Source organism: Rhea pennata, chromosome 4 (genome assembly GCF_028389875.1).
Source record: "Rhea pennata isolate bPtePen1 chromosome 4, bPtePen1.pri, whole genome shotgun sequence".
NCBI classification, from domain to species: Eukaryota; Metazoa; Chordata; class Aves; order Rheiformes; family Rheidae; genus Rhea; species Rhea pennata.
In genome coordinates this window covers 12239042-12251760 of record NC_084666.1, presented here as the reverse complement: position 1 = coordinate 12251760, position 12719 = coordinate 12239042, and the positions used below count along the sequence as shown (strand labels likewise).

The window sequence follows — 12719 nt, the reverse complement described above, 5'->3', positions numbered from 1 at the left end:
AAATCTTTAATGACAACTGCAGTCAATTTAAAATACTGCTATTATTTCTATAAAGGACTGACAGTAGTATTTTATTAACAGTTCAGTATCACTGTAATGTCTCCTAATATTCTATGAGTAGCAAAAAGTCAGAAGACTGATACTTTAGTTGCTTATTGACAAACTGTTACAGTCTTTTTAAAGACATATAGTGAATCTGAACAACTTCTTAACAGGGGAATTTTACTATTTTGCAAGTTAAGCTTGACATTCCTTCCTAATATGTGGTCTGGTTGCATGTGTTTTTTCACTTGGCTCCAATTAGTATCACATTTGTTCAGAAAAGGAAAGCCAAGTTGTATTTGGGGAAAAAAGGTTTCCACTCTATTTCTTCCTTAAATGTGGTCAATGTTAGATGCTGACTGAAGCAAAAATACATGTCAACACAGGATGCCCTTCTCGGGTCCTATTAACTTCGCAACAAATACAACAGAAGTCTATAAGCTAAATGCATTTTGATTCTCTCAGAATTACTTGCCTTTCACAAAACTGCGATCGTGTAACACTGAGTCACTTTGATTTCTATCAAGTCATTCAACCTAGATCCTGAATGAAGCCGCACACTTTCCCACGCTAAATCTCTCTGAACACTCAGCTAAGAGAAGAGCTTTGGGAAAACCCCAAGGCTTGCTGCCTTCTCGGTGCTTGCAGCCTGTTTAAATTTACAATGGGCAGATAGGGTGGGATTCTCCGACATACTAAGTCGGATGAATAACCGAGTTATGCGGAGAGCCTCGTTGCAGGAGCACGGAGCGAGCCTGCCTCCTCATGGGAGGACGTCGCAGCAAACCGCCTCGCCAGGCAACCCGCGCCCGACCCTGCGAAACCACCTGGTGCGACTGCAGCAGGAGATCCCCGATGTCCCGAGTATTCACGCACAATCCAGCGTAGCCAAGGAGGAATGGCGGTCCCTTCCCACCAAATGCTGATTTAATGCCTGAATTGATTGAAACACTGAAATCACTGCATAGATGCTAAGTATGCTTTGCTTTTCTTACTACGTGGCATAGGATCTGTGATGAGGGATTTACTGTACTGATCTGCATTCAAACAGGTTTCCATGTTGTGCCTAGATTCCCTCTCAAATTCCGCCTCCTAAATTAAAATTCAAAAATAAATTGGACTGGTGTGAACTTGATGAATTTTTTAATTAATCAAATTGGAATTTCAGATGAAAACACTGAGAATGTGGCTATCCAAGCCTTAAATTTGCTACATATTTTTAGTGGTTCTGTTCAGATATAAATATAAACACAACCAGTAGGTAAATTAACATGATCTAGGTAGCTACAAATTTATTTAAATTTCGGCATATTTTTCTTTTTCCACTGACTGTTCTAAGGCTTCAGGCAAAACAGAGGAATAAAATATAGCACTGAATAAGTAGCCTTACCGAAAAAGAGTAAGGATTGGAATAAAGTTGGCTATCATCTGCATCTTTTACAGAACTTAGCAGGATGCCAACAAGATAATCTTAAACACATCTGAGATGCTGAGACACTTCAGGAGTTCACTATCTGGCAAAGGGGGGGGGAATTTTGATAAGCTGTCATGGCACGAGAGTTAACATAAGGATATAAATTCCCACAGTGCTGAAAACAGCCCGGCTCGTTTAACGTGCCTTACCAGAAGGTCTGTTTTGCAGCCTGGATGACACTTGCAGTCATTTCCACGTCGATGTAGTCGTAGTGCAGGGCTCCGGGGTCTGTGGAAGACCCAGTTTCAGCCAGCAAAATCCCAATCCATCTACCCATGTCTTCAGACGATGATGCCTGTAAGGAGAGGGAAGGAGCGTACGTAGTCTGCAATCTGCCACTGAACTGAAAGTGTTTTTAAAGTTATTTCAGAACTACACATTTTTCTTGGCTGACAAAATGCTACTCTATTGCATGAGCAGCTCTGGTTTCTCTCTGTCAAAGTCCTGAAAAAAAAAACAGGCTTTTCATTAAATTTGCTTTGTGATAAGGAGTGCACTTAGAGTAAGCTATGTGCTCATCAGTTATGATGTAATACGAAGCGGGCAATCTCGAGAAATGAAGAAAAATAACAACAGAGGCTAATGGACTTAGATTTGTATCTTAGATCTGAGAAAACTGAAAGCTACGACAGCATTATTTTCTTATGCTAGGCTAGGGGATTTTAGTTAGGATGACACGTGACAAGAAAATGTTATGCTAAATAGGAATCAGAAAAGAAAAGAATGAAATACTAGAAGAAATATTAGGTTTTATTTTAAAAGAACGAAATACTAGAAGAAATACTAGGTTTTATTTTAATTTCAGTATATGTGTCTGCTTGATGGTATTTATTTTCCTAATGGCACAAGTACATACACGATTATTCTTACAAATAATTTTTGAAATCCCATATTTTATCTCAACTCACCAATTGCAAAGTAACAAACACTAACAAAATAAATAATGGAAAAAACTGTTTTTTCAGAAGGAAAAAGGTAGGTGTTTGGTTTCTATAGGAATTGCTTTTTTTTTTGAGTTTTCTTTTTTAATATTTCATAGTGCCTTGAACTGCCATCTGGTCTTTCAAATTCTCTGAAGCGCTTACATGTCATAAGCCTTGTTCCAAGAAGAGACTAACATGACCTGAACTTGGAAAGACAGCATGTTCAAAGTGTCTGTCCCGCCACTGAAAATGAAAGGCTGCCTCTTCCTAGAGTTTCATTGTACTTGGCTTTTGAGAGTCTTCTCATTTCAGCTTGCCAAATAAAATGAATGGGGGTGAAAAAAAAAGTCATCGATGACTTTTTGTAGTCCGAGTTTAACAAGGTCTGGAAAGGAATACATTTTTTCCCCCAGTATTTTAGTTTCATTTTGACTTTTCAGTTACATCATGTCCTTGAATTTGCTTGCAGAAAAAATAAATGCAATATTTAGACATGGACAGAGTAACTGAATGCAGTTTTCTAGATCAGACTGTTTTTATATACCAGCTTGCCTGTCACCAGCAGCTGCCAACAGCTCTTTGAACTGGGAGCCCATCAAAGTTTTGAGTATTTCCCCAGCTTAGGTTATGAGTTGTCTGAGCTGCATTGGACTATAACTGTCCTCTTCTCTGTTTCTATTCCTCCAGCTACAGAGTTACTGTGCACGTAATGCAGATGATGGTATGACCTTGGCAGAGGTAAGAGTTTGTCCATGTATATGGACAACTCTTTACCAATGTGGCATGTGAAGAGATTCATCAGTTGGCTAGCATACCACTTTCTTTTTACCTTAATACAGATATGGAATGAGAATCCTAGAAGTGACTCATATAGGTAGCAGACATAAATTAGACTTAAGAGCCCAAAGAGTTTCCATCAACTGTGATTCATTAATTAATTGCTGCTAAGATATTTACTTAAGTAGTTATATTATCCCTGGTATGAGAGTGTGCCTAGAGAAGGAGCACAGGTATTTCTGTAATAGGTCAAAGGAAGGTCAGAATAGAGAGCCATGGTGGAAACACCTCACTGAAGAAGCTTTCCGAACTGCAGTATGCAACTTGCCCCTAAATCTCCGTTCTTTCTTTGCCCGCAAATCTTAATTTGTTTTCCCCCCAGTATTTATTACACAGCTCTGCAATAATATTATTCCAAAGCTTTTTTGAAAGGTCAGGTTGTATAAAAGCACTCCTCTAAATTAGCTGGCAGGTGTCTAGAGGAGGCATAGTGTTAACAGCCACTGCACCTCGAGCACGGCGACCTCCTGCCCGTTTCGAAGCAGCCGGAAGGTCAAGGGATGTTTGGAGTCCAGCCCTGGAATCACCTCACAGCCACGGAGAGGGATGGAAACTATGTGGGTCTTCAGATCTGTCCTGTCCTTGTGGAAAATGAGCTTATTGTCTTTCACTCTGCACCAGCGCTCACGCCAGCGGTTATTTGAGAGCACGTTGAGATATCCTGCAGTGAAAAGAAACAGGAAATATGTGGTTTTGAGTAACTGTGACTGCCCAAAATTTTCTGGGGGAAATCACAGCTGTTGGTATATGACTTGGTGATGAGCTAGTTTCTGTTAATATCCAAAAATCAGTTTCTTAAAGACATAATAAACTTCACATATGCAATGCCAATCCATTCTGCTTTGCTAGGAGGAACAGATTGGCACAGCCAGTTTCCCATGTTGATTATCTCTTTCTAAATGAAATTTAGAAAGAAGAATGCACTTTGCACTTGCAATTTTCAGGAACATTTTTAAAGCAGAATTTAAGAGATCCCTATTGACATCAATGAAAATAAAACCAATATTGTTTTTTAAAAAAATCAAGACAAGTACATATGAACTTTAGCTAAACTTTAGAACAAAAGCTTTAATCAAGATTTTTTCTCCTCAGCAATAATACTCTACCCTCATAACAAATCAAAATTTATTGAATAAAAAACCTCTTCTCATGTTCACAAATACAGTGTCTAGGCAAACAATGTCAGTAAATGGGTAATGTTTTTCTCCTCTGTCCCACAGCAACCATCATCCCAGACTCAAACTTTAAAATCAAGACAACACACATTTTTGTTGCCTCATTTAGTTTGGAAATAAAAAAATAGATGGTTTAATTTTCATTCCCCATTACAAATGGTACGTGAATTCAGCATGTTGATATGACATAATATCTTGCATAGGCCAGAATTTATATAAAATATTTATCTTCCTTCTCATATCTGATTTTTATTTAAGTACTTAATCATGTTGGACAGATATATCTTTGGTTTTCATTAAAACTATGACTTGTCACCTAATTTTTCTAGGTTTCTCTTCCAACATTATGGTTCCAATGTCAAAGCTTGATCCAACAGGATATGGCAGATCAGAACTGTGCACATCCTAGAAGGTGCCATAAAAAAAGGAGGAGGATGTGCATAATCCTGCAATTTTGGCTCCTAGTGATGATCAAATTCTCCAGCTTTCCTCCCTCCTCCTGTAACAAAACCTGCAGAGCTGTGCAATATAACATAATCCCGAGAAACAGAAAGGCCTTCATGTGCAAGCCAGCTGGCTTGTTTGGAGGGATAGATACTTTTTTTTTCCCCGGCAATATTTTTTTTTACTTCTTCTCCCATTGCACCTCTCAGAGAAGCTCTTTTAGGCCCTTACATATCATCTGAATTAAGCAGGACCCCATGCTTTTCCTCCCAAGTATCTCTATCTAAACTTTCAATAGCTGACATGCCTGACACATCTTGGGTATGTTCCTAGTAGGAGTGTTTGCAGCTCAGCTTAGCCCAGGTGGTCAGAGAGAAATGCTGCTGTAGGGAAGGGTCTTCACTGAGACTCAGTGCACAGGTGGGTTTCCATTTCCACTCTCGCTATGCATCTCCTGCAGCCCCCACTTTGTTCTTGGGAGGCAGAGCATTAAGTGAAAAAGCCCTTAACTATGCAGTAACCTCCAGGGCATTGCACTGAGCCAATTTTCTGGTCTTGAGAAACTCCTTCAGCAAAGACTTCCTGCAACGACCAAAGCCTAGACACTTACATTATATATTTTCCTATAAAATCTGCAAGTGGTGTTGAGTAGAGCCAAACGCAGACCACAGTAATGGCTGTACTTATGCCCAGATCCTAGACAATGACAGAAGTACTATGAATTGGGTTGTACAGCTGAGGTTAACATCTCACATAATACAGAATAATCAACAGACTATGAGACCCAGGAAGTTTGAGCTTTTATGGAAGCCAGATGCTTCAGAAGATACACTTGGCTGGACACAGCTTTTCCCAGCTGTTCTTTTGGTTGATAAATCACATCTGTACTTAGCTGATGTATAGACATGTATATGTACTCTTATTTAATCAAAGCTTGCTTATGTGAATGATTCCCAAACTATGGCTTGAGAGCCACCTGTGATCTGTGAAGTTCTTGCTGGTGTTCCACAGATTTGCTCTTCTCACGCAGGCAAGCATCTATCGTGCTTCACGCAACCAAGAGTTCTGCCAGCTACTGCCTAATCACAACTTTCTAGGTTTCCCAAAGTTTTCCCAATCAATTAAAGGGGAAAAAGTAATCCCTGACTTTATTTAGAATCCTGTGCAACTGCTTCATAGCTTTCTTTCTACAGGATTTTTTTGGCCGTGGATGGGTTGGCAGAAGGGTGGGTTCCACCTTGTTCACATATGGAAGTGTCAGTTAATACTGGAGCACCAGAAGGAGTATCAGGGAATGTAACTACATTGCACTATCTGAAAACACCAGAGCTGTGACAACACCTGCTATAGGCATTACCCAAAGTCCTGAGCAAACATTAACAGCTAAGACGCAAAATGTAAGCAAGAAAGTCATCATATTTTCTGTGTGCCTTTAATTATATGTTCTTGCTGTTACCAAGCACTATGGTTGTCTTAAGCCTTATTTAACACTAGTAGTTAAAACAGTCTACAAGAAATTGGTTTTGTGCAATACACACAAAAAATTCTGGGTTAGGAACCCAGAATTAATGGGATCACTTTGGCTGAGGCTGGTCCACTGCTGTCATGATTGCCACCACATATAACCTCAGGAAGATCCATCATCTGTTAACAAAACCTCCTTTCTATTTTCAACCTACATTTATTTTATAATCTAGTCTATATTCATTTTATATTCATTTTTTTGAAAATTATCCTTGTGCTTAAGTAGCTCTTATTTCTTTCTGTTGCTGGTCCACATTTCTCCTCCCCCTCATGTTCTCTGCCTTCCCTTCATCTTCTCTGCAGACACGAGTGATATTCATTCTTAGACTATGCTATCATTTTATTAAACAATTCAAACTCTTTAAGTCCTTTCTCAAATGATAGACTCTTGATCACTCTGCACCTCTTTCCACCTGACTGCATCTTTCTGATGTTGGGGTAAGAATCAAGGCAGTTAAACAAGTTTATATGCATTTCTAGGCTACAATTTTTTAAAGTTTTAGTTGCAAAGTACATTTAACATTCAAGGAGAAAAATCTTTTACCACAAGTAGGAACATCTTCTTCAGCTGAAGAGGTCTGTTCATCTGTTGATGGCTTTTTCTTTCCTAAACCGATGATCTTCGTTATTTTTTTCCCTGTTACTTTGGTCACTGTGCCCTTGGCCTCTGACTTTGAACTTTTTTTCCTTTTCACTATCAAGAAAGCAAACGTGTGCATTTTAGTGTGTTTGAATAAACTGGTGAATAAGGAGAACATGAATTAAAGTAATAATTCAAATAAAAAATCCTCTGCAAAATGTACAGACAAAAGTTGTAGTCTGCAATGAGATATACATGTATATGCCCTCATTAATACTGATACCTATAAATATCTTTCACCTATTAAAATCATGGCATATGAAAGGATAACAAAAATTTAGGCTTGTATTTTATCTGATCTACTCAATCTGAAAGTCTCTTTCCACAGCAGTCATCATCTAATATATCAATATGACTGAGCTACCAGCATGTAAATTTACCTCATATACATAAGAATAAAAATCCAACTGGGTGATCATTCATTGGTCCTAAACATTTATCTCAAAATACTTCAACATTTAAGTATTTAACAAACACAGACTATGGCTGCCCACAAAAATGCCCCTCTCATTTACACTAGGTTAAGGTACCTTATCACAACAGGTCTTTTGTAAAGACAAGTGGTATTAATTAGCTATTAACAATTAAATTAGTGGCATCAGGACAATTATTAGAAGTTGGCACTTTTTATGATCATGTAGACTTAAAAGGAAAAGCTTTGAAGAAAGAAGAGATTTTGCTAACATCAAGTCCCAGTTTTCATAAACTTACTATGTTACTTGCAATATTATGGCTCTATGCATTGAGGTATATTGAACTATTGAAGGTAATAGGTCCAAGACTAGGGATAAAATTTTCGCAAGTGACTACCTGACTAAAATCCTAACTAACTAATTGAAAAATAGGAAGAAAAAAATTGCTATGATTAAACAGAATCAGAAAGAAACTTATTTGCAAAACAGAATAAATGAAATGAACTTCATTTCATTAATAAAATTCAGATAACTGGTTTGGATTTCATCAATAGAGCTAAAGTATGTCTGTTAACTGACTAAACTGTGAATTTATCCATGAATTTACCCTGAGTTACGATTTTGATGAAAAATACGATTAGACTGGTTACTGCGACTGAGCTGCTGTAAGTTTTGCCCTGACAAAACAACTCTTTTTGCGTTTTCCCCAAATAGAATATTTAGTTGTTGGTTTAGTTACTTGAGTAAAGTGAGAAAAAAAAGGACAAAATGTTTACATGAAAAATGAGTATGTGAATTGATGAACTGGGATGAAGAATGCTCTGAAAACAGGAACAGTTTGGAAGTCCTAATGGCATAATTTATCATATTTAGTTTAATTGTTAGCAAACTTGGAAAATCGCTAGAAATTGAGTCTGCAGCCAAGACTGGATAAATTTGTCATCTGTCACGCGCAGTTCTGAGGGGAGGAAAGGCTGATTTTCAGGTGTGGATTGCAATTTATCAGCCAATACCAATACAGTGGTTAGTGTGTGCAAGCAAAGGTCACATTTTCTCCTTCCTAGAAGATGGTTGCTTACACCTTACGTTGTGCTTTCCAGACATGCAAGGATCCCCCAGGCTCTGGGGAGGAAGGACAGCCCAGTGCTCCTCACCCTCAACCTGAGGGAGCCCCTGAAGGCAGCACGTGGCTGGATGCAGGTTTCTGGCCCGCTCAGTCGCAGCCTAGGGACATCCACAGTTGTGCCACGGGGAAGAGCAGAAAAGCACCTACGCCACTGTGGTCTGGGACCAAATTCCCATGCTCCCTTTGCCCCAAAGAGGGCTGGTCCTTCTAAGTGGGACCGACGACCAAGGGAGGCTTTTTGCACAGCCAGGGGAATAAGCCCGTTCTTCTATGTCCTGTTGTCCTTCCGTATGTTTTTTTTCTATTCTGCTGTAGAAGAGAAAGTCAGCAGAAATGAGGCCTTCATGCCTTAATTTTTGGGAGTCTAGGGAATACACCGATTGCCTGATTGGAAGAGATTTTTGTCACAAAACCTTCTTCTTTTTTCCTTCCCCTCAGCAAAACAAGAAGCTGGTTAAGAGCAGAGCAAAGACCACCCTGAAGGTAAAGCACAGAGATTGATGCTCTGTGCAGTGTCTCTTCCCGTGTACAGCTAAGTGAGCTTTCATAAGCGTTTCCTTTCCATTGTTTAAAACCAATTCAAAATATTATTACTCATCCAGAACCACTTAAAGCAATGCCAGGCATATTTTAATCTCCTTGTAGTCAATAATGCCTGTTATTACTATTACCATAGAGTTGAAGGTCAAGGTTTTCATTGGCAATTGGTATTTTTAATTACCCTACTTGAGACATCTTAAGCTGTGCTAGTTCTCCAACAGCATAAGCTCCTTTAAAATGCCTCTGGCTGGGCACCTGAGTCACCTGGCACTTTTGGAGATCCTGGAGCACAGAGGTTCAGCTTTTGTTTCACAGATGTGCTCAGCAGGTTTCAGAGCTAAAAACTACTGCAATTTGTTTCTGAAAGCTTAGGGGAAGATTTTAGAGTGAGAAAACTAACCATATACTGCAATGTCTAGAAATCACAATTGACCATGTTGCATGCTATTGGGTATGCCACAGACATCTGAGTATTCAGGAAATAATTATCTCTTTCTTTAAAATATAAACACCAAACCTATTTTACTCCCTATCTTTCTCTCTCTGCACATATTATTTACATTAAGCACCTCGGCCTCTGAGCTGTACCTTGTTCTTTGCCATTGCACACTGTAGTGATGCCATTTTCTACAGCACCTTCCCCATCTGAACTTGGCCTCTCAGAAGACAGCTTCTGCACGGACAAAAAGATTAGGTGATTTATCATGTGGTCACCTGAGCCAAAAGCAGTGTCATGAGCCCATTTAAAATTATGCTTACTGTGAAATAACACATTTCAAGCGCTCATCTACTTGGAAGACAAACAGAAGATATTCAGTTCAGTTCAGAGGAGTTTTTTTATACTATAATATAAGCTTTAGAAAAGCACAGTGAGAGTCTAATCACAAATTAGGTCTTTGATAATATAATCAAAACATTTTAAGTTAGATAATTGTAATTCAATAGGTGCTATTACATATAAAGTATTTGCAATGCATTTCTAGACCCTGCAATGTTGCTGTTTCTTAATCCGCCGAAGAATGATAAACAATTACACAGATCAGATTAAACAAACTTTAAAACTATTTCTTTAAAAAATACTTCAGAACTGCATATATAATTACAACATATCAGAAAACAACGCATTCCTACATGGTGTAGGAATCAGTAACTGCAAAGAAGATATTTGTGAAAGAAATTTTTAGCATCAATTGTTCTGTAATGGTTGGGTAAGAAATATGGGATGATGTGGTATAAAGTTTATGCTGGCACAGTTGTGGTAACCACATTACTCATGAGTGGTGAAGCCATGAAGAAGATATGCAGATTATCCCCCAAAAACCAATGAGAAGTTTTGTTACACAACATCACTTTTTATGGCATGCATTTCAGAAAGTAACTACTTTATGACATTTTTAGTTATTTGGTTAATAATGTGCAGATGTACAGAAACAAACAAACACAACAGCTTTTGGCTTGTGAAATCAGAATATCTGAGCTATCACGAAACATATTTTGCTTTTAGTTTCCTGAGTATAATGCAATGTAATATCACTAACAGCAATGTCCTTACATCAGAAGGGTAGAAAAAAAACTTTTATCAGTGGGACTTTTAAATCGGGCTTTCAGTAAGCTCTGCTCACATGGATGCCTTTGCAGAGTAGGGGCTTAAATAGGTGCCAGAAACGTACTGTTCATTCACTGCAAAGATGCTGTCCTTTCTCATTCTTGCTCTAATATCTTGCTGAGTCAAGGGAGCTAAGACAATCATATCTGAATGGCCAAGTTCCTCTGTGTTATGGCACAGATGCTTGGAAGAGTCTGCCAAAACAGTGACCTCAGCATGCCCAGGGAACTCTTTTAAGAACTAAATTCTCAACAAAAAAGGGAAAGACTTTCGCTTAAAACTTCCTCACAATCTCCAGCCATTCTTCTGTGAGCATCACATCCATGCTGGTTCTCTGCACTTGACAGAAGGCCATCTCCATGCAACACTTAGTGCGTACGAATTTAAAAAGATGCTAATGGGTATAAGCCAGGCTGCTCTTTTCTCTTAACCAAATCAGTAGAAGATGGCAAAAATTTTACATTTGTAGGATCTGTGCAGAAAGCCATAACAAATGAAAAGGACAAAAAAGCTAAGCAGTACCACAAGTCAGCAGATATTTGCTGAGAATATCCCCCAGAGAATGGTGTAGCAAGACAAACTTAGTGCACCAAATCCAGAAACTAAATTTAATTTCAACTTTGTGATCTGAACAGCCCCTAAACCATATGGTGTTCAGTAGTGCCCCATAATAAATAGTCATAAGGAATTTTGCATTAAACATTCTTGATAACTTCACCTTTTCCAGTTCTGTCTTGTGCACCGGAGAACTAGACAACGGCCCATCAGAGTCCACAGCTCCAGTGCAGTTGCTGCACACATCTTTTATAACCTTAAGAGACAAGGCAAAACTTATTAATTAGTCAACAAATGTAAACCAGAGAAATTATATATGAATGTTCAGGAGAACTGGGAAGGGGAATAATACAAATATTTACTAGCCCAAAAGCTAAAAAAAGCAGCAACATGAACATTTCCATGTTCACAGGCAACATGCTCAGCAGGCTGCCACTGCCTGAGCCTCTCCACATTGCCTCCCACAGGCATTTCATGCATGACCTGGAGGAGGTGGGATGTCTACAGGTGGAAGGTTTCAGTTCCTAGACAAGCTAAGCTCCAGGCATCTCTTGAGTAAAGAAACCAACAGCACTGCTGATTTCTATGGAGTAGTTTTGCAACATGAACTCAGCTCACACCACCAAATTAATTTCATTATGATGACAAAAAAGTGGGATCAGATCCAAGGTCCCGCAAGTTAAAGGACAATAGCTTTGCATAATATACTACCAGCTGCTTTTTTTTTTTTTTTTTTTTTTTTTTTTTTTTTTTTTTTTTGCTGTTGAAGAAATAATGAAGTGCTGAGCGACTCACAGTTCATACTAAGCCGTGGTATTTTGTGGTATTTTCTTATTATGCTTGCACATTGACATAAAGATACAGGTCAAAGTAATCGTAAATGTATTCTCGAAAGTGGGAATAGCATTATGTCTGCTTTTAAAAAGTTCAATAAAAATTCAGAACCTGGAATTCACTGAGATTTTGACAGAATTTAAGAGAGTTTTCAACTGAAACTACATAAAACAGAAGAACCCATGATAAGCAAAGACATTCACTTTTGCTGATTCTCAATGGACATCACTAAGTTTGTTTCTTTAATGAGGTTACCACCTTCCAATTATCAGCCCAAAATTGCTCATACGGATGTGAACAGGGCTTGACTCTCAAAGCAGACTCACGCTGCGCATGAGCTCGGCTTCATGCCACGACTGAGGGCCTCACTAGACCAGGCCGCTGAAGAAAGGCATCTTCTGCCGGAAGCATTGCAACTCCATGTACAAACTTTTCGCTTTACATGTTTATATGTTCCTGCTCATGTTTACTTATGCAGATTTTCCCTTTACACTATTTATCTCAGGTGCGGTAGTGGAAAGGAGAACTCTCAATCCTGGGGAAAACAGTAGTTTTCCAAGTATCAAAATTGCTGATTTCCTGATTG

General features: G+C 38.7%; 1 protein-coding gene across 3 annotated transcripts in view; it reads right to left on the bottom strand.

Moving 5' to 3' along the window:
* Positions 1 to 12719, bottom strand: part of AFAP1 (actin filament associated protein 1) — a 116025-nt gene that overhangs the window by 16696 nt on the left and 86610 nt on the right. For all 3 annotated transcript variants that reach the window (XM_062575296.1, XM_062575298.1, XM_062575297.1), the window contains 5 exons: positions 11463 to 11555; positions 9727 to 9811; positions 6964 to 7113; positions 3726 to 3937; positions 1666 to 1811 (listed from right to left, as the gene is read on the bottom strand). In XM_062575296.1, the coding sequence (XP_062431280.1) occupies positions 1666 to 1811; positions 3726 to 3937; positions 6964 to 7113; positions 9727 to 9811; positions 11463 to 11555 (686 nt within the window). The remainder of the gene's footprint in view (positions 1 to 1665; positions 1812 to 3725; positions 3938 to 6963; positions 7114 to 9726; positions 9812 to 11462; positions 11556 to 12719) is intronic.